Below are 22,841 nucleotides of genomic sequence, written 5' to 3' on the forward strand. Positions count from 1 at the left end.
ATTTGCAATGCCAAGTTGAGCATTTCTAGTCTAGCACCGGCAAAACTAAAGGAACACTTCCTAAAGCTGCATGGAGATGGGAAATACAAGAACACAACGCTCGCTGAATTCAAGGTGAAGAGAGCCAGATTCGATGAAAAGGCTACTCTGCCTGTTCTCGGCTTTGTACCCATCGACAAACCGATCCTCACAGCATCACAGTTGCGTACCTGATCGCAAAGCAGGGCAAACCGCACACCATTGGTGAAACACTCGTAAAACCAGCTGCGTTGAAGATGGCGAATATCATGCTGGGAAAAGCTGCTGAAGATAAGTTATCCCAAATTCCTCTTTCAAATTACACTATCAGCAGCAGAATAGACAACATGAGCGATGAGATCTTGGCTCAAGTAGTTCTGATTTCAAGCCCAATAAAATTCAGCCTCCAACTCGACGAGACCACTGACGTTTCCAATCTAAGCCAGCTTGTATTCGTGGGCAATATGAAAGACGACGTGATGAAGGAATATTTTTTTTATTTTGTAACGATCTTTCGTGGAATATGGTTTCTGCAGTTTGTTCGGACGGAGCTCCAGCCATGCTGGGACGACAGTGGTTTTGGAGCGCTGGTGAAATCCGATGCACCACACATCATTGTTACGCACTGTGTTCTGCACAGGCATGCGTTGGCAACAAAAACCTTGCCTCCAAAACTGGCAGAAGTATTAAAAATTGTAGTTGAATGTGTGAACTATGTGCGAAATAGTGCTATGAAGCACCGCATCTTCAAAGAGCTGTGTAAGGAAATGGGCTCTGAATTCGAGATACTTCTGTACCATTCTAACGTTCGGTGGTTATCCCGGGGAAAGGTACTGAATCGTGTTTTTGCCATGCGTGTGGAATTAGTCCTGTTTTTGCGAGAGTACCAACATTGTCACGCAGATTGCTTCGAAAATTCTGAGTTCGTTCTCATTTTGGCGTACATGGCCGATATTTTCGATGCTCTCAATCATCTCAATCGACAGATGCAGGGTGGTGGAGTCAACATCATTGAAGCGGAAGAAAACCTGAAGGAGTTTTAAAAAAAGCTCCCTTTATGGAAACGACGAACAGAGAATGATAACTTCACAAACTTCTCCCTGCTGGACGACTGTGTAAGTAAGATCGAAGACGTGTCTGGAATTGGAGACATTTCTGTACCTGGGGAGCTGAAGCAAGCAATTGCCATGCACTTAGATGAGCTCGCAAAGTCTCTCGACGGATACTTCCCCACCACAGAGTCATATCCAGCATGGGTGAGACAGCCGTTCACGTTTAGTGTTGCGACAGCAGATGTCAACGATGAATACCTCGAGGAAATCATTGAACTTCAGCAGAGCCAGCTTCAACAGCAACTCTTGAGAACAACAACGCTCTCAACGTTTTGGTGTCACCAAATCGTACCATACCCTCTAATTGCTAAGAAAGCCCTTGAGATACTCACACTGTTACAACGTATCTTTGCGAGCAGTCTTTTTCGAGGATGGTAGACAAAAACTAAGAAAAGGAACAGACTTTGTTGCGAAAATGATATGAGAGTGGCACTTGCCAAGGTGAAGCCGCGCATTTCTGAACTTGTATCTGAAAGGCAACAGCAAAAGCCACATTGATTTGCAGTAAATATTCATTGAGTTATGTTTTTGTGTGAAATTCATGTTTTGTTGGTTTTGTTCTTTGAACACAGTGATTTTGTGTACAACTGATGCATGGTTAATTTTGTGCACTAATAAAATATATACCTATGTTTTGAAGAAATCATATTTTATTTTTCCAATCACGAAGGTTTCGGTGAATGCACTGATGAAGCTTGCAGGGTTCAGTACCTCCAATAAGGTTACGAACCACTAATCTATATGATCACTTATGGTTAACTTCTCCCCACTCTTATCTACCTTTCGCCTCCCTTATCTGCGCTCAGCAGCTCTGCTCTCAGCAACTTCGCACACAGCGTCTCCGCATGCAGCGTCTCCACACACAGCAACTCTACACCTCCACCGCTGCCCTCACCTACGCTCCCTCAGACCCGCTCACCCGTCTGTCCCAGGTGAGGGAATCACTATCACCCACCTGGCGACGGCATAAGGGTTGAGGTTCCTTTGACGGCTGGAGCGGCTGCGGCGAGATGTCTTCACACTTGGTCCCCGGCAACAACTCCCCCGCTCCGCTCACGCACACTCCCTTATTTTAATTCCTCTGCTAATTATCCAAGACCTCTCGTGCGTCTCTTTAAGCTGTCGCCAGGCTAGCGCCTGTCAGCCCATCAATCAACCATTGTCTCCCTGGCAACACCTCCGGTCTCAGCGTGCACAACCGGTCGACTCCGTTTGCACCTGGTTGCCCCTTAACAACTGGCGGTTTGCCCGTGCAAACCTCATGCGCACCTGTTTGCCCTCAGTTGCCCTGGGTTAACTGTGCGCACCGCGTATTTCACTACTCTACACATGCACACGGTGGCGATACCTGGACTGGGTCACAGCCTTTGGAGCGGTTTTGTCGGATTGGCCCGGGACAGCTGGATAATGTTGGAAGCAGCCGGATTATCGATAATCAACTATTTATCTGCTTTACATTTTCACGTGACAAAGCCACTTCGTTGAGCTATCATTTGTGGTAGCCAGGTCGCTTCTGACAGCTCAGTGGGCCTTAAGTGGTAAAATAAATAAATCAACTTTAGTTTTTGGTTTAGTGCATATATGGGTTTTCTCCCGGAGCTCGTTTCCTCCTACTTAAACACGAATCTAGTTACAACTCCCCAATATAGTGAGGATCCCAGAGCTTGGGCATTTGCTGGCGCCGGCTCACTGCTTGGCTGCTGCTGCATTCCCACTTGTCTGTGGTTCCTGCTCGCTCTTCTCGAGACGTTCTCTCGCTTCAAGAGCGAGTGAATAACTGCGGCGCGTTACGAGTTGAAGTTATTTTCTGCTGCAGTTGGAATTAGTGGTCAGTCGGCTTTGTTAGCTTTGCACCCAAGCTTTGGAACGCCTTGCCACTTGAAATCAGGCAGTCGGTAGACATTTAAGTCTGCTTTGAAAACCCATCTCTTTTTAAAGTGGCCTACCCTCTATAGTTTGGTCAGTTGGCCTGTCTTTATTTTTGTTTCCTGCTTTTCATGCATTGCGCATTGGGAACCTAGGATGGAATGCGCATTATACATTTGAATTATATTATTCACATTCTTGCGCCTCTTCCCCTAAATGATATCCTGATTCTTCTACTATTGATGTTCCATCACGAGACATCAGTATCCATTTTGTACTTTAACACAGCATCGCAACCTCCCTGTATTTAAGAATGCAAGTCTCAAGTTTATTTTGTTTAACCACGTGAGGATTGAAGACGCTAGGATAGAGCCTCATTTGCAAGAGTGACCTGGGCATCAGCCCACGGAAGTCAATATCACAGTCACTCACGTAACTTTAAATTCTTATGGGCACCAGCAGTAGTCACAGCAAGGCCCCTCAGTAACATTTATGTGTAGCTATGGAATTGACAGCAAGGGCATTGCGGTGGCGAGATGTTAACTACCTCGCCTGGTGTACAGGGGGTCGTGGGTTCGATCCCGACCCTGATGCCTGCTGTATATTTGGAGTTTGCGTGTCTATCTCCCCATGGATTTTTTTCCCTGGGTTCTCTGGCTGCTATAAATTTCCACGTGATAAGCCACTTCGTTGAGCTGTCATTTGTAATAGCCAGGTCACGTCTGAAAAAGAGCTATACAGCTCAGTGGGCCTTACCTGGTAAAACATTTTTTTTTGTAAGTTGATACAGGAGTGCTTCAAGAAAAGCCAAAAGCATTGCATTCGTCCCTGTGTGTGTGAAAAAGCAGGTGATTTCCCAATGCACTCCATTGGGTCCGATTCTGGTGTTGATAGTGGCAGTTTGTAGTGATATTTGGTCCGAAAAATTTCGAATTATCCCTCAGTTATCAAGAGCAACTGCCTTTCTACCAAAACGTAATTCAGGCCCGGCCAGGTCACCTTTGACGAACAGATCATAGCTCAGTGGGCTGTACCTGACAAATAAAACAGTATATCCATGAATTAGAGCATATTATTCCTCTGCACTAATCACACCTCCGATTAGCACCATTGGCTAAATACGGTGCGAAATAAGTTCATCGCACATACAGAAAGTTGCAAACCAGTAATCAACTTGAATGGGTTTTGGGCATTGTTAGAAAGTACACTTTATTGCGAAGAAAATGTCATCAACTATTCACTTTGCAATTTACACAAGACCTGAAATATCTTGAATTACAGAACATTGATATCCCTTAGCCAAGAGCGATGCTGAAGCATGGGAAGGTAACTAGGAAACAGAAACCATTGTGAAGCATGCACAGTAAAGCCACCGCCTCCGCTATAACCGCGCATGTGGCCGCATGACATTCTCGCCGAATCTTATAAGCCACAGGCCCTGAGGGGGCATGCATATGCGTGGATTAGCACACACGGTACGGACACCATAAACTACGCACAGTGACATACTGATGGACAATCGACTTCGGTGGTACTGTAGACCTAAGTTTTTTTTACACAGGGCACAACCTCCTGATGAGACTCGAGGAAACGATAAAGAAACCAATGTATTTTTTTTATTTTACCAGGTAAGGCCCCACTGAGCTGTGGTAGCTATTTTAAGAAGCGACCTGGCCACAAATGATAGCTCAACAAAGTGTCTGATCGTCACGTGGGAATTGATAGCAGCCAAATACTCCTTAAGCGCATGTTGATTCTAAATGTGGAGGGAAAAACCCTAGGACCCGGACAAAAATCCACGTACCCACGGGGAGAGAGAGACATAGAGGTGAACAAAGCCTCACCAGGGTTTTCTATGACGCATTGCTATTAAGAGCCCAATAATTGGTATATTGAAATGTGATTTTATTGCAGAGGGTAAACAAGCTCCCTTTTTGTGACTTTATGTAAATATATTGGTTTGAATAAAAGTGTTTGAGGGATTTTGCGTTTCTCTTTGCTGTGCATAACTATGTTGGGACTGCATCTGACAAACCATTGAACTAGACATGCGTAGGTATGTACAACTTGATAACACTGTAATCAACTTAAAACTGACACTGTGTATTGTTAGGGTGTTTATGAATTGTCTGAGGTTGCTTAATCTGTGGAACTGCCAGTGTTTCTTAGTTAGATGAGGCATAAATATTTGCCTTAAGAGACCACTTTCTGTGCGTTGTTTACACTACGTTTTTTTTATGGATACTGTGTTGTTTATTCCTTAATATAATGCCATCATGTTTTAGGCTCAGTCTACATTACAATTAATGACAGATTAAAAATCGTGTTTTTAGAGATACATAATTGAAAAAAAATGAAGATAATTTGTATATTGCGATTATAATTTGCTATCTATTGTTTTACTTCGCTTATGTGTTATTTTTAAGATTTGGTTTATTTTTACCGTCACTTGTTGCGTATGTCAGAGGAAGTGGTGGTGTTGTTTTTTGTTGATGAAACACGATTCGAGAGCTTCTTGACTCACAGGGTCATGCAAAATAAACTGAAACTTAATGGACAGCTGAGGAAAGACAGTTTGAGTTCGGAAATATATATTTTTGCACGGACATCATTTGCCGTAGAAAATGTGTAAAGCGTTCCAACCACCCCCCCAACTCTACACTCAATGCGTCTGGTCCAATTCACCGTACGTCACGTGACTTTTTGATGAATGCAACTCAACACAGTATCACTTAAAAATGTTACAATTTTTTCCCATGCTTTCATGGTGGATTATACGTAAATAATAATAGGTCTACATCACCACATTAGAATTACATCTTGGTTGCTCTGCCTATAGGCTGTTTAATACTGGAGTTCGTTACCTCAAAATCCAATACGGCAACATACATCGATTGCTTTTGCACCATGTCGCTGGGTGATGGTGAAGGGACCCACCCCACAGTGTTCATGGAGACCTCTTGCCTATATGAGGCAATCCATACACATTGTAATGAGCAGGCTAAATGGAGCACAGGAGGGCAAGTGAAAGATGAGCTTCATTTTATTCACCCGAAACCATGTTGACGCTCACCCACTTAAACACGTGCTTCTGGCAAATATTGTTCCAAACAGCACAGTAAGCTGCTCATTAGTGAAACAAACATATGTCCGTTTATTTTGTAGATTTAAAAATGCATGTTCATCAGGATTTCACTGTACACGTACAGTAGCTGAGGACCTTTTAATCGACTGCTTGGACCTGTCCAAAAATTTGCAAATCTCCCTCTTTCCAATGTGTTTTCGGGTCATACCATGTTCTTGTACCATGTTTGTTGTCCTTCCCCTGTACCACCGATTAGCATGGTCGGCTAACACACGTACACGTTCGGCTTCTTCGGGAGCTCTCGTGAAACTGAAGAAGCTCCCAGAAAACGTCGGAGACATCGTGCCCAACAATGCGCGGTGCAACCATTAAAAAAAACACAGACATCGAGAGAGGGCTACGAAGCACAAGAAAAACGCGAAAACGTACGCAGCAAAACTCTCCGTCAGTACGGCGGGGGCCCTCGCGGGCACCGTCCCGACCCCGTGGGCACGTGGTGGCCGGGGCCTCACAGGGGGCCCACATCCCACCAATGCGTGGCGGCGAAGTGCGCCCGGCGCGTGTTGGAGCCGCAGTGGACCTCGCCCTTCTTCACGTGGTGCGACAGGAGGTCGTCCACGTAGGAGCAGCGCAGGCCGAGGGGCTCGAGCAGCGAGCACACGCTGGTTTCGAGGGCGCACTGCTCGTCGATGATCGGACCAAACGGCTTGGGGATGGCCAGCTCCTTGTTCAGCACCACCATGTTCACCTGCGAGTCGTAACACGTGCAAGAGGTGAATTTTCTTTCACGTGTGTATGTTTAACTTTGTTAGCAGCGTATGTCGCCAACCGCACTAATCGGCTGAGTGTCTCGCAGTTTATAACGGTTTGTTAGAAACGTCTTTCCCGTGTTCACCTTTCCACAATACAGAATACGACGTTTCGACAATTCTGACCGTCCCCTTATGATGCTAATTGTAATTATTTGTGAAACATCGTACTCATTGTAAATGTTGAGGGTTTAACTCTCCAAAACACCAGTGTGCTGAACTCCTAACGAATTGGCATGTTTTGTTTACGTAGCGAAACTTACTAAACAGGTCCCTGCAGGGTGGGCTGGTAGGAACATTGGAATTTTGCGCAATTTTATTTTTACACCCCAACAGCACGAGATTTCACTTCGTTAAAGTATTGAAAGGGGACGGACGGACACATTAATCTATTGCAGGCTGGTACACTCAGTTTACAACTTCGTTCCTACCAGTATTAAGCAAGCACCCTCCCTCTCTAGTTTCCGCTCCTCCCTCAAGACCCACCTCTTCTCCCAGGCCCATCTTTCCCTCCATCCCTAGGCAACCCCATAATTCCGGTACTAACAAACCGCCCTCCCCATACCCCAAACCCTATTCGCCAAATCACTTTTCGTTACCCGAATTGTACCACTCATAATCCTTGTAAAGCGCTGTGGATAACAGCGCTATATAAATATAAGATATATTGGCCGTGTCGGGTGGTGGCGGGTTTGACCACATTTATATTTACGTGATCTAACCCAAAAAAACCTCTTATTATGGACAATATTGGTCGTGAAAGCTCTGCTACTACTACGTGTTAACTTGCACCTGTGGTGGCGAGGCTGTTATCGCTCGCCAAGCGCACGGCTTTCGTCGCGTTTTGCATTCTCGACCGGTCGCAGGGGACGTGAACCTGAGGTTTGCCACGCAACATTGCAGCAGCAACAACGACAACGAGGGCGACCACACGCACCATGTTGGGGAAGTAGGCCTCGGCCTTGCTCTTGTTGAGGAAGAAGAGCACGGGGAGGTCGATAATGTCCACCTCCTCCAGGCCCAGCTCCCTCTTGAGCACGTCGCGGTTCCAGTCAATGCAGCGCTGCCACCACACACAGGACAGATAAATGGGGAGCCGGGGATCGCGTCGCTTCAAGGCTGTGTGGCAGGTGCCTCCCCAACCCCAGCAAGCTGTTAATTGCGCTGTCTCCACCGCTGCGTACGTTCAGTGGTCCCTCGGTATATGATTCCATCGATTAAAATTTCGCCTCCCATAGAGTCCCATTTCTATTAACGATACATTTTCAATGAACGATACGGTTTTACGATATCACGCGGCCGCCCATTTCGGCCAATCGGAGCAGTCCCAAGTGGACTCAGCCAACCTCAGCTTCTCCATCAACCCCTTAAGCCGCTATCCATCTTCTTAGCCAAAGGTAAGACATTTAATTCTATGCTCTTCATTATTTATCCATTTTTTCTATTCATATTAATGCTCTAATATGTTCCTATAACGTGTATTTATTAAAATTGCGTGTTTAAATATTATAACCTATGTTTTTAGGGTGAAAAAGATCAACTTCTGGTCGTCTTGGAACAAATTAAGCCTCTAACGTGTATTTCCTATATTCGATTCATGATGTCAAGTAACGATGGTTTTCGTGGACCCAGTTAACATCGTTAATCGAGGGATCATCGTATATCTGTACAGCGGCTGGGAGGGCAATCACTCGTGATGATAGTGTAGAGGTGTTAACTACTCACTGTTTGGTAACCTGCATTGCCACTAGGTATCAAAGGGGCAGTGCAGCGTTACCTCTGTGTACATAACGGTTGGGGTCAGATGAGGTGAAGTGGATCGTAGCCACAGTTTGGTAAGAACCAATCAGACAGTTCCACGTGGGAATGTGGGATTGGTTACACTTGGCCACAAACGGGTATAAGAAGGGTGACCACGCAGAGCGCGGGGAGTTCACTCCCTACACGAAGACCGGGCTGAAGATAGCCAGGACCCTGGACCCAGCCTTCCAGCCCTTCTGAGGGCTAAGGCTCGGCGGATCCAGTGGTCAAGATCTGACGGGCCAGTGGTGGGTCAGATAGCCTCCCCTAGGTCCCAGCCGGAGGACTCTAGGATAGCGGTAGACGTGTGAGTAAGTCCTGCCAATATAGGAGGCTATACCTCCTTAGGTTAGGAAGAGACCTGTGTGTAGGTTCCAGCTAAGTCCGGAGGCTGTACCTTCTTAGGGTATCGGGTGAGAGGACCGTATACCCCTCTGTGTGTTAAGGACTGTGTAAGAGAAGTATTACAATAAACAGAGTGTGCCTCATAATAAGTTTATTCGCCATTATAAACACTACAACTGGAGTCAGAAGTGGTTGGAAAATGGAAACGAGAAGTTCAGCCCACGTGCGAAGTCAGAATGGAGAAAACCCTGACTCACCTGCGGGAACCGCCAACTCCGCTGAAAATGCCGGCACATTGCCAGCCGCCCAACCACCGGCTCAGCAGCCGGTTGCTCCTCCTGCCATGGGGGACGGACTCCGGGCAGCACACAGCCGTCTCGCCCAACTTCTACATGCTGCGGCCTCCATTCTTGACGAGATCAACTCGGAGGTCGCGGGCGGATTGGATCAGCCGCCGGCGGATGTTCCCGCCATCGGCCAAGACGGACATTTTGATTTTCCCGCCGAGGAATTACGTGGTCCGACCGGAAGCGGAAGCCAAGGGCATTCTGGGAATGCTGGAGGCCAATCACACCCCGCAGCGTCATCAGCGCGCGACGCTGTTAACTCACGCTACTCAGCCGACGCCGCATCATCACAGTACCGACAGAGTACAGTAGACACTATCGGCCAGGCGATCACCGATTTCTGGCTCGAGACTGTGCAGGCTGAGGAAGAAACGACATCCGCCCTCCAACAGCACCTGCCCTTCTTTCGTGAATTCGTGTCTACAGGGGGCGACTGGGTGTCGCTTCTTGAGCTACCAAGAAATGGTGGGCTGGTCGGACATACAGGCGCTTCAAGCACTACCGGCCACCCTGGACGACGACACTCTCGCCTCGCTCCTCACCATCCCCAGGCAACAAAGGGCGACTCTACAATCGGCCCTCCGACGGAAGTCCGACGTCTACGGGCCTCCATCCGACATTCACAGCCGGTTTTAGATAGGCGACGCCACCCTAATGAGTCTCCACTAGCATTCCAGACCACTCTACTCGCGATGGCAAGAGCGGGTTACCCCCGCATGGACGATGAAGCCATCGATGCTATCGTCCTCCAGAAATTGCTGGAACTGGCGCGCGAGCTGCGCATCGTCATTCAAGCGGTGGACGATGAGAGTATGCGCTCGCTAAGAGCCGCTCGGAGCATCCACGCGCATCTACTGCTCCACACGGATTCGACCATCGCCGCCTCGGCTTCGACATCGGAGCCTGCCAGCAGGGACGACGGATTCTCCCCCGACCGGGCCTTCATGGCGACCAGGTCAACGGGCCGGCGATCGTCCGACCACACAGGTCACCGCGACGACCAGCAGCGGGGACGGCCTCCTCCACGCAGCAACGTATCGTGCTTCAACTGTGGCCGACGAGGTCACATCTCCTCTGAGTGCTGAGCGCCTCGACGACGCTCCTCCGGATCCCAAGGCCAGGACTACAGAACGCCCACGGCATCGCGGCACAATCAGGCAAGTCGCGACGCCTCTCACGCTCGGCCCTCATTCACACCATACACACCGCAACGCACCATAAGAAATGCTCGCGATTCGGCGTATGATGCGCGGTGTTCCAGCGATTCTCAGCGACCACTCAGACCTGAGCAGTGGTCTGAGTTGGCCCATAGGGTAATAGTGGCAACGGCAGGTTCCTCCGTGGTTGTCGGATCGATCGAGGGTGTGGAAATCCGTGTGTTGGTTGATACTGGTGCGTCGACTACGAACATTTCGGATTTGATTTATAATTTACTGCCCGTACGATGCCGCCCCTTGAAACATGTTTCTATGCCGTGTTTCGCTGCTAATGGAAGTTCGCTGGGCATTATTGGGCAAATTCGTGCGCAAATTTTGCTTGGTGACATTAAATTGGCGGGGCCCATTTTGGTCTCTTCCTTCCTCGCCGTGCCGTGTTTGTTAGGCACTGACTTTCTCGCGAAAATGCCTTTTAAGATACTTGTAGATCAAGGCTGCATCGAACTCCCGTCGGGTCGACGGATGACGTTCTTGCCCATGCCCTCACATCTGCGCACGGCAAATGCCTCTGTGCAGGCGTTCGTCGCCAGCACAGTCTGTATTCCGCCAGGGACACAAATGCTTGTGCCCTTGCGACTAAAGAAACCGCTAGCCCCGGACGCCTCGGCACATTGCGTTTTGCTGGGACCCTCGAACACAGCTGCTAAAGGGTTGGATTTAGTGGCTGCACAGACCCTCGTAGCAGCCGACAGGGAGCCGTTCTTGCTGGTGTTGAATGTCGGATTGTCCACAACCGTCATTCCGCAAGGAACTGTGCTCGCTCACGCGACCCCAGCGCCCCTGGGGACCAGGGTCGTGGGACACATGCTTGACAGGCCACAGGTTCCACCTCCTTCCGAATCAGATGAGGAATGGTTGGACGCGCTCTGCGCAAACACAGGTGTTCTGATTGGTTCGCAGCGAATTAAATTGCGCGCTCTTCTGCGAGAATTTTCTGATATATTCAGTAAATCTAAACTTGATTTTGGCTGCACCAAGCTGCTGCGTCACCACATTGATACTGGTGACGCTGCCCCTATTCGACAAAACCCGTTTCGACTTAGCCCAGCGGAGAAGCAGCATGTTAAATCAGCTGTGGATGACATGCTTGAGGCCGATATCATTTCTCCCACTAGTCCCTGGGGTGCTCCAATAGTGCTGGTCAAAAATCACAATGGCAGTCTTCGTTTTTGCGTTGATTTTCGGCGCCTAAATAAAATCTCGGTAGCTGACGCCTACCCTCTCCCTCGTATGGACGAGTCATTGGATGCCCTGGCAGGGGCGCACTATTTTTCCACTTTGGACCTTCTGTCAGGGTTTTAGCAACTCCCCCTCGACGAGGCGTCAAAACTTAAGACTGCTTTTCGGACACCACAGGGCCTTTTTGAGTTTAATAGATTGCCCATGGGTCTCCACTCGGCCTAAGCGACGTTCCAGAGGCTCATGGAGCTGGTCCTCGCTGGACTCCAGTGGGACTCATGTCTCCTTTATCTTGATGTCATCGTCTTTAGCCGCACGTTCGGCGAACACATTGAGCGATTGCGTGCTGTCTTCTTGAAAATGCGGGCCGCTAACTTAAAATTCAAGCCGCAGAAGTGTCACCTTTTGCGTGAGTCTGTGCGCTATTTGGGCCACATAGTCAGCCGCTCGGGAATTTCTACTGACCCTGAAAAAACCAAATGCGTTCGCCAATGGCCGACCCCTACATCTGCGGGCGATGTTCGAGTTTTATTGGTTTTGCGTCATATTACCGCCGTTTTGTTGCTGGTTTCGCGACGATTGCCAAACCGCTTCATGCCCTTACGTCCAAAGGGGTGATGTTTCATTGGGGGCATGCAGAACAGGCCGCATTCGACTCCTTACGGAATGCACTCGTAACGGCACCATCCCTTGCATACCTCGATTTTTCCGTACCATTCGTGTTGGACACCGACGCTAGCAATACGGGGATTGGAGGTGTTCTGTCCCAAAAGGTTGATGGCATTGAAAGGGTCGTTGCCTATGGTAGCAGAGTCTTGTCTCCTGCTGAACAAAGATACTGTGTTACCCGACGTGAGCTGCTGGCCATTGTCTTTTTCATTCAGGAATACAGGCCGTACCTGTATGGTCAGCATTTTACCGTGTGATCTGATCATTCGGCATTACAGTACGCTCTGTGGGTTGACCAACCGTCCGACCAGCTTTCTCGGTGGCTCGAAGTCCTTCAGGACTATGATTTCAATGTTACTTACCGTAAGGGTGCACAACACACGAATGCCGATGTGTTGTCTCGCCTCCCGCCGGCTCAAAAATGTACGTGCTTTTTTGGCTCTGGCCGTTGTAAGCCGCCACTGCCTGCGCAGGTCGCGCCTCTCTTAACGGTGTCCGCCGCGCTTCCCGTCGCCTCAGCGCCGATGTCAGATCATGCAGATCCAACGGCCAGTGACGACTTGCTTGGGCTGACTTTGGCCGAATGGGGTCGGCACCAGAGCAACAACGTGTCATTGTTGCGGTTGCGTCGTCACGCAAATAATGCGGCTCCGCGTCAAGGGAAATTCAATTCATTTGTTATGAAGTGCGGCTTGCTGATGCATTGGGATGCTGACTCGTGTCAACATAAAATCGTCGTGGACGCCTTTGTTCAGGGCTATGTCCTGGACAAGGGCGCACCAGAACGGTTGCTGACCGATCAGGGAAGACATTTTTCAGGAGTCCTGTTGAATGATGTGTGCCGCCTGTTGGGCACAAAGAAAGTGCGCACTTCGCCCTACCATCCCCAAACCGACGGCATGGTGGAGCGCTTGCATAGAACTCTCACCGCTATGTTATGCCATCAGGTCGATGAATCCCACCTCGATTGGGACTTGCAGGTTCCGGGGGTCCTCGCCGCATACCGCATGGCACCTCACGCGGTGACGGGATTTTCCCCATTCTTTTTAATGGACGGCAGGGATGTCTTTCCTCCCGCCGATGTTCAGCTGGAGATAGAACAGCCACTGCAGAAATGCAAGCTCGTTGACCACTTGCGATTTAACCTCCGTAAGTTGGCCGAGGCACGGGAGGCTGCCATTGAAAATTCGGCTTCCCGCCAGCGAGCGAATTTGAGACTGCATGATCCTTGGACGTCCACGCATCGGTGGGCACCGGGAGACAGGGCATGGCTTCACTGTCCCCAGGTGCCGGTCTCCACATCGGCAAAACTCCTCAGGCCATGGCGGGCTCCGGTGGAGGTGGTTGAGGTCCTGCGTCCCCAATGTATTAAAATTCGCTGGGACGGCGTCGCTGGTTCGTTCACCCTTCTCGGTTAAAACCCTTCATCACGCCGCGCGTCCCTCCACAACACACACAACACGGGGGCCGAGTGTGCGACGCGTCCGACGAGCCAGATGTTGCCCCGTTGGTGCCTAACCCACAGCACAGGCGTGTCATTCCTCCTGCAGATGACACGGGAGTGACAGCTCCGTGCAGGCCACGTTCGGCCTCGATGGACGATGGGTCGTCAGGTGTCCCGGTGGAGATGCCTCAAGACCCACCTCATGACCCACCTAACACTCTTGTTCATCCTCCTGCTCCTCCTGTGCCACTGACGAAGCCTACCATCCCCTACGATGGCCCCGCAAAACACACGCGCGCTAAATCTCGCCGGTTTTTATAATGCTTCTCTTGCTTGCTGACACGTTCCCGGTTCCTAATCGGTTTTGCTACACTCGCCGCCTGCTCTATTGCGTCGTGTGTATGTTCGGTGTCACGACCGATTGCCTTGTACATACGTTGTGTTGTTAGGGGGGCATTTATATGGGGGTTTTGTTCTTGTTCTTGTTGTTCGTGAGGCACACTCACATTTCTTCCATCGTTGATAATTTCGGAGTTTCACATTGTTGCAGCCGGGATGGCTGGAGCTTCCAAAGGAGGGGGTGATGTAGAGGTGTTAACTACTCACTGTTTGGTAACCTGCATTGCCACTAGGTATCAAAGGGGCAGTGCAGCGTTACCTCTGTGTACATAACGGTTGGGGTCAGACGAGGTGAAGTGCATCGTAGCCACAGTTTGGTAAGAACCAATTAGACAGTTCCACGTGGGAATGTGGGATTGGTTACACCTGGCCACAAACGGGTATAAGAAGGGTGAGCACAGAGAGCGCGGGGAGTTCTCTCCCTACACGAAGACCGAAGCCCGGGCTGAAGATAGCCAGGACTCTGGACCCAGCCTTCCAGCCCTTCTGAGGGCTAAGGCTCGGCGTATCCAGCGGTCAAGACCCCCCGGGCCAGCGGTGGGTCAGATAGCCTCCCCTAGGTCCCAGCCGGAGGACTCTAGGATAGCGGTAGACGTGTGAGTAAGTCCTGCCAAGATAGGAGGCTGTACCTCATTAGGTTAGGAAGAGACCTGTGTGTAGGTCATGCTAAGTCCGGAGGCTGTACCTTCTTAGGGTATCGGGTGAGGGGACCGTATACCCCTCTGTGTGTTAAGGACTGTGTAAGAGAAGTATTACAATAAACAGACTGGGCCTCATAAGAAGTTTATTCATCATTATAAACACTACAATAGTATAGTCGCTCTGGTGTTTGTCAGCAGGCATGGAACATTCATTGACTTAAATGGATTCTTTCTGGGCAGTCGCCACTGATTGAACCGGGGCCTCAAATGTAGTGAGTTGATGGTCTCTGCATTAAATAAGAATAACAAAAATCCCGTCACATTAAAGTTGGTTCTGGAATTCATTAGGATAATATTTCAGCTCTGGGAATTCAAAATGTTGGTTTGGCTGTCATGCCATGAATATTAGTCTGTCACAGAGGAAAGTGCTGCTCCCTACTGTGTGAATCGGAGGTCACTTGCCAGAATTTTCAGAACTAGTTCCATGCTATTCGCTTCCGTAGACACGAGCGTTCGCACTGCTGTGCGAGAGCTCCATTTGGGAACTTTATCTCGCGATTGAAAAAATAGCTTTTTAGCTCATCGGATTCCTCCAGTATAAATACATATTTTGATTCTGATGATGCCAAACGTGCAATCGGAATAAAATTGGGTAAATACAGTGAGGGAAAAATGTATTTGATCCCCTGCTGATTTTGTATGTTTGCCCACTGACAAAGAAATGATCAGTCTATCATTTTAATGGTAGGTTTATTTGAACAGTGAGAGACAGAATAACAAAAAAATCTAGAAAAACACATGTCAAAAATGTTATAAATTGATTTGCATTTTAATGAGGGAAATAAGTATTTGACCCCTCTGCAAAACATGACTTAGTACTTGGTGGCAAAACCCTTGTTGGCAATCACAGAGGTCAGACGTTTCTTGTAGTTGGCCACCAGGTTTGCACACATCTCAGGAGGTATTTTGTCCCACTCCTCTTTGCAGATCTTCTCCAAGTCATTAAAGTTTCGAGGCTGACGTTTGGCAACTTGAACCTTCAGCTCCCTCCACAGATTTTGTATGGGATTAAGGTCGGGAGACTGGCTAGGCCACTTCAGGACCTTAATGTGCTTCTTCTTGAGCCACCCCTTTGTTGCCTTGGCCGTGTGTTTTGGGTCATTGCCATGTTGGAATACCCATCCACGACCCATTTTCAATGCCCTGGCTGAGGGAAGGAGGTTATCACCCAAAATTTGATGGTACATGGCCCCGTCCATCGTCCCTTTGATGCGGTGAAGTTGTCCTGTCCCCTTAGCAAAAAAACACCCCCAAAGCATAATGTTTCCACCTCCATGTTTGACGATGGGGATGGTGTTCTTGTGGTCATATTCAGAATTCCTCTTCCTCCAAACACGGCGAGTTGAGTTGATGCCAAAGAGCCCCATTTTGGTCTCATCTAACCACAACACTTTCACCCAGTTGTCCTCTGAATCATTCAGATGTTCATTGGCAAACTTCAGATGGGCATGTATATGTGCTTTCTTGAGCAGGGGGACCTTGCAGGATTGCAGTCCTTCACGGCGTAGTGTGTTACCAATTGTTTTCTTGGTGACTATGGTCCCAGCTGCCTTGAGATCATTGACAAGATCCTCCCATGTAGTTCTGGGCTGATTCCTCACCGTTCTCATGATCATTGCAACTCCACGAGGTGAGATCTTGCATGGAGCCCCAGGCCGAGGGAGATTGACAGTTCTTTTGTATTTCTTCCATTTGCGAATAATCGCACCAACTGTTGTCACGTTCTCACGAAGATGCTTGGCAATGGTCTTGTAGCCCATTCCAGCCTTGTGTAGGTCTACAATCTTGTCCCTGACATCTCTTTGATCTTGGCAATGGTGGAGAGTTTGGAATCCCATTGATTGATTGATTGCTTCTGTGGACAGGTGTCTTTTATACAGGTAACAAGCTGAGATTAGGAGCACTCCCTTTAAGAGTGTGCTCCTAATCTTAGCTCGTTACCTGTATAAAAGACACCTGGGAGCCAGAAATCTTTCTGATTGAGAGGGGGTCAAATACTTATTTCCCTCATTAAAATGAAAATCAATTTATAAAAAAAATTACGTGCGTTTTTCCGGATTTTTTGGTTGTTATTCTGTCTCTCACTGTTCAAATAAACTTACCATTAAAATTATAGACTGATCATTTATTTGTCAGTGGGCAAACGTACAAAATCAGCAGGGGATCAAATACTTTTTTCCCTCACTGTAGACCACAAATTATAATTTTAAAAAATCTGATTCTTACATTCACAAAGCATGCATGCCAAATTTTTATCAGAATATCTAGTTATCCTGGAGGAATCCGATGAGCTATAAAGCTCTTTTTCACAGATGTCCAGTAGTGGGAGGGTGGGGAGAACGTTACAACAACGAACAATAGAAAATAGTGCAAAGTACAAGAAAGGTAAACAAATCACCCAAATACAAATAAAACTAAACAATCCTACCAGGCAAAGCACACTATTCAAATAAACTAAAACTTAAAAAACTTTCAAAAATGTGACCAGGTAAGGCCCACTGAGCTATATAGCTCTTATTCTTAAAGTCACGTAGATAGGTTAAAAAAATATATATTTGAACCTATCTACGTTAACCTATCTACGTGACTTTACCGAAAGACACAAAGAATATGAATTCCTGCAGTCACGAAAGCTTTAAGTCAAGATTTATAAAGCTCTTTTTTTCAGAAAAGACCTGGCCACAAATGAAAGCTCAATAAAGTGGCCCGTCATTTGGACATCTGTAGCAGCAAAATAATGATTACATGATTTATTATTTAAAAAAAACAAATTATGTGACCTGCATGCACGAGAACAGGCGAGATGTATCGAATGAGACATTGCAAACCGCTGACGGGGTGGTGAGCGAGACACCTCACCTGCACGTAGGTGTTCTCCATCTTGAACTTTTCATCCACAAGGATCTCGCCGATCACCGCCGGGCCCTTGCTTTTCAACACTGAGGGAACAACAAACGCACACGCAAGGAGGGCAGAGTCATTATTCTCTCTCAGTTATTTGAGGATCTTCTCATTCACAAGCCCGAGGGTCTCTCTGCACAAAATTATGAGTGTGTGTGTGGGGTGGTGGTGGTGGTGCCTGTCTCCATTTGGCAGCTGTAACGCACCGGTCAGGCATTCCACATTCATAAGAAGGGGCCGGTCTCTCCGTATGACGATCACTTATAACGAGTCGAACTGACCCCCCCCCCCCGCAACCAGGGTTTGAACTCGCAACCTTGTGATTTTTAGTTCAGCGTTCTGCGAGAAATTAACTCGGCCAGCAGTAGAACAGTTGTCCCAGATAGACCCAAGTAGATGGTGCAAATTATAACAATTCACCCTTTCCCATTCCGTTGACGTACACATGTACGTCACGTGTACGTCGTCAGTTTTTCTTTCAGTTTTTCTTCCGATTCCGTTCCGATGACGTACGATCTTGGGCACTGCGTACACGTACGTACACATGTGTACGTTCCGATGATGTAGATGTACACGAGGCCATGCGGGAGGGTGTGCGGTCGTGTCGCTACGGTTCTCTGCGGTGAGTAACAATGTATTTAAAAACAACGGCGCTACTATGCCTCTCTAAATAAAAATTAACGCAGAACCACTCGTGCATTCCGAGATTCAGCGGTGAACGGGACCCACCCTGCACCTTGCAAATGTCTCGGAACGGCAAAGGGTTAATACACCCGCAGTATTAATCAGGGCGTCCGCTGGGTTCGAACTATCAAGCTTTGCAACAGGTGGTGAATGCACTACCACCAGGCCATGTCATCGCCATGGAGACATTGTCTGAATATTGTATTCATCGGGGAAGTTTCACTGTCTGAAAACTTTTTCAGGAAGTTTCTGCAATTGAACCTTATGGCGGGATCCCGTGGTCCAGAATAAACGAAAGTAAAAATCTTAATTTATTTATTTTTGGCGACTCCATCTCACCGCCCACATAAACGCCGCGACCCACCTGGCTTGGATCATTCTGTTGTCATGTCGTCCAAGCGCAGCGAGAATGAATGCACAGAAGAAACAAAACTCTGATTAGCGCATCGTGTAGACCTCGTCGAGAGGAATAGATTGCCATATCGTTCGCCTTCAACAGACATAAAATGACGTCGCAACGCAGTTTATGTGAGAGCCGGGGGCTTATGGGACCCCGGAGTCCCGCCATACGGTTCAATTGGTAAGTTTAATTAATTTCTGCACGAGTGCGTTGTATGCGGATAAAACGCACATTCCTACGGCAGGGGAAGGCCTTCATCCAGTATCGGGCTGGCCAAGGGCTGCTCGTCATTGCTCAATATTAAGAGTCCAAAATCCGTGAACAAAAAATCAAATAGGCCAACAATCCACTTTGCTCTACTGCCACGCACTCTGCAGCTCGTATTCCTGTAGGTCAAGAGTATGTGTGTACGTTCAATTTCGCACCGTACGTAGCCAACCACTCTAATCGATCACTTCAAGAGAGACCTTAAAATTATTCGAAGGGCCACAGCATGACCAGACAGCATTGGCTATGCTATCAGCGTAAATTTATGCTTTCTTAGATGCCGATTTGCGTGACATTGTGGTGCCACAGCAGCGAAGCCGCTTCGTCGGAGCCGTGCCTGCAACTGTGATGCCACAGCAGTGAAGCCGTCCTGCTGACGCCGTGGCCGCGACGCCGCCACCTCCGAGCGACGGGGCCGACGCTGCTCTTCCCTCACCACCCCCACATGAACACACACACACCCCCCACATAGAGCCCCGAGGAGAGGTCACCTGGCTGACAGGTTTTCACTCAGAAGCCCTCTCATGGGACCTAACTTCACGGTTTCCTGCGACCAGGGAATTGGGCGACCTCCCCCGAGGCTAACGTGCACAGCGGCGCCGTGATTTGGGTTGTAATTACATGGTCACGACGGAGCTGCTGAGCCACCGCGGGTAGAAAACACACACAACACACATGGGTCAGCAGGCAGGTAGGGGGGGGGCGGAGTCACGAACGGCGGGAAAAACAGGGCCGGTCCTCTGATTGGTAGGACAGATGCGCTTGTTTAGAGGGTAAAAAGCGGACGTCTGAGAGAGCACTGGCCCGGGGAGAGTGGCGGGAAATCCGAGCCACCTGATTGGACGGGAGGCCAGCAGATCAGCACCGATTTATTTTTGATGTATAGGACAATAAAGAGAAGAGAGAAGGTAGGGATAGAGTTAGTTTGTGTTCTACTCAAGCCAGCGCTCGGGGCCGTCGACTCCCCAGCCACTCCAACGTCCATGTGACGAGTCGAAGTGCAGCGAGGATCCAAACCAACAGCTCCGTACGAGTCTAACCGTGAGTACCCCAGAGTGAGATATTGAGGCCATTGTGAGAGTGTCTTAGGAGAGTGATTTGAAAGAGGCGATACAGATTGGGTCTTAGACCATCGGGAGATAGGTTAGACCTGCCCTGCTGACTCAAACTGACTCGGGTAATTTAGCCTCGGACTCGCTGAGAATAAACTGTTGGTGATCAATAAACCTTGTCGTGTGGTCTCTGCGAGGGTGGAACGGACGCATGGTGGTGTGCGTCGTCGTACCCTGTGTTTGTGCGTGAGTGTGTATTTTACCCACGTGTTTGCGCTCGCCCATGCGTGTAGCTCGTGGTTAGCATGTGCGTGTGGTGAGCGGCGGCGGACTCGTACAGGGGCACGTGAGATTACTCATACGCCCTCGTGTTTAACGTATACGTGAGGCAAACGGGCGGCGTACACGCGATATTATTCGTGCAGCCTTTGTTTAGCGTGTGCGTGAGGCGAACGGGTGGCGTACCTTTGAGATTGTTCATACAGCCCTTTAAATAAATCTCCGAGACAACCCCGCAATCGGCTGCGCATGTGCGAATGACGTCCCTGCCCTCTGACCCCCGACCCCCAGTCCCGCGCGCGCGATTGGTGCACGGCACGGGAGAGGAGCGACGTCGGATTTCGAGTGAGTGGGTGTGGGTGAGTGTGCGCAGAGATTGTGTAAATTGACCCCAGGTGGCTAAGCGCCAGCCGCGAATCATGCCCCGAGGGGCCGCGGCGAAGGGGGGGGGGAGTCGGTGAGCAGTAACCCTCCCCAGGACATGGAAGAGGGGAGCAGTGGATCCTACGTGAGCGAGGAGCCGGGGGTCAGCCTCCCCGACAACATCTCTGCTCGCTCACCCTCCGGGCGACTCTCGAAGAGGCGCCTCTGGCCGTGGCCCTGCTGGTGCAGCTCCTTGAGGAGACGGAGACACGCGTCGGGGCTCGCGAGCAGCAGCCGGAACCCCTGTGTGTCGCACGGCACCACAAGCACATCGCACACAATGACAACAACAACACAAACACGTAGAACACAACGACAATATAAAACGCCACGCAAAGCACAACAGAATGCACGGTAACACAAACACGTCGCACACAATAAGAACAACATAAACACATCGCACACAATAACAACACAAACATATCGCACACAACAACACATCGCACACAATGACGACAACATAAACGTCGCACAACAACAACACATCGCACACAATGAGAAAAACACAAAAACATTACATACAATGACAACACAAACACATCACACACAATAACAACAACACAAACACATCACACACAATGACAACAACACAAACACATCACACACAATGACAACAACACAAACACATCACACACAATAACACAAACATCACATACAATGACAACAACAACACAAACACATCACACACAATAACAACAACACAAACACATCACACACAATGACAACAACACAAACACATCACACACAATGACAACAACACAAACACATCACACACAATAACAACACAAACATCACATACAATGACAACAACAACACAAACACATCACACACAATAACAACAACACAAACACATCACACACAATGACAACAACACAAACACATCACACACAATGACAACAACACAAACACATCACACACAATAACAACACAAACATCATATACAATGACAACAACAACACAAACATTGCACAAAATGACAACAACACAAACACACCGCACGCGATGACAACATCACAAACACATCGCACACAATGACAACACAAACACATCGCACACAATAACACAAACACACCGCACGCGATGACAACATCACAAACACATCGCACACAATGACAACACAAACACATCGCACACAATAACAACAACAAACACATCGCACAGAATGACAACACAAACACATCGCACACAATAACAACAACACAAACACATCACACACAACAACAGCACACAGAGACAAAGATCGTTAGCAGCCCCGTCGTTGTGCAGGGTCCTCCCCCGGAACGTCTTCCACTCTTCACGATCTCTTTGCCAGCTCCATCCAAATCTCATCTCATTCTGGGATTAAGGCGCGAGATAAATCTATAACAAGATCAAATCCTGCCGACTCATTTTGCTGGACCCTCCTGAACACGTTGTGAGGCTCAGGTTTTTTTCTGATTTAACCTTTTTGAATCTCTTACTGAATAATTAACAGCGCCCTGTCAACAAACTGCAGGATGAAGGTCTCACGGCATGTCGCTCATACAGCAGAACGCCTCTTCACGACCACCCCTGTTAGCGACCAACCACTTAGCCACTGGCCTCCATGAAGCCCAATGTGTAGTGTATAGTGTAGTGTATAGTAGTGTAGTTTATAGTAGTGTATAGTGTTTAGTATAGTGGAGTGTATTGTAGTGTAGAGTAGAACCCCTCTTCACGACCACCCCTGTTAGCGACCAATCGCTTAGCCACCGGCCTCCATAGAGCCCAATGTGTAGTGTACAGTGTACTGTATAGTAATTTAGTGTATTGTAGCATAGTGTACATAGTAGTGTGTAGTGTATAGTAGTGTAGAGTATCGTAGT

General features: G+C 48.5%; 1 protein-coding gene across 1 annotated transcript in view; it reads right to left on the bottom strand.

The window, feature by feature from the left end:
- Positions 1 to 4,175: 4,175 nt before the first annotated feature.
- Positions 4,176 to 22,841, bottom strand: part of LOC116951189 (protein-arginine deiminase type-2-like) — a 49,518-nt gene continuing 30,852 nt past the window's right edge. The window contains exons 13-16 of the mRNA XM_032969667.2: positions 21,135 to 21,240; positions 17,851 to 17,930; positions 7,828 to 7,953; positions 4,176 to 6,829 (exon numbers count right to left, since the gene is read on the bottom strand). Of these exons, the coding sequence (XP_032825558.2) occupies positions 6,590 to 6,829; positions 7,828 to 7,953; positions 17,851 to 17,930; positions 21,135 to 21,240 (552 nt within the window). The 3' untranslated portion in view covers positions 4,176 to 6,589. The remainder of the gene's footprint in view (positions 6,830 to 7,827; positions 7,954 to 17,850; positions 17,931 to 21,134; positions 21,241 to 22,841) is intronic.

The sequence above is a fragment of the Petromyzon marinus genome, chromosome 42 (genome assembly GCF_048934315.1).
Source record: "Petromyzon marinus isolate PM22_M1 ecotype Great Lakes invasive population chromosome 42, UKy_Petmar_22M1.pri1.0, whole genome shotgun sequence".
NCBI lineage: Eukaryota > Metazoa > Chordata > Hyperoartia > Petromyzontiformes > Petromyzontidae > Petromyzon > Petromyzon marinus.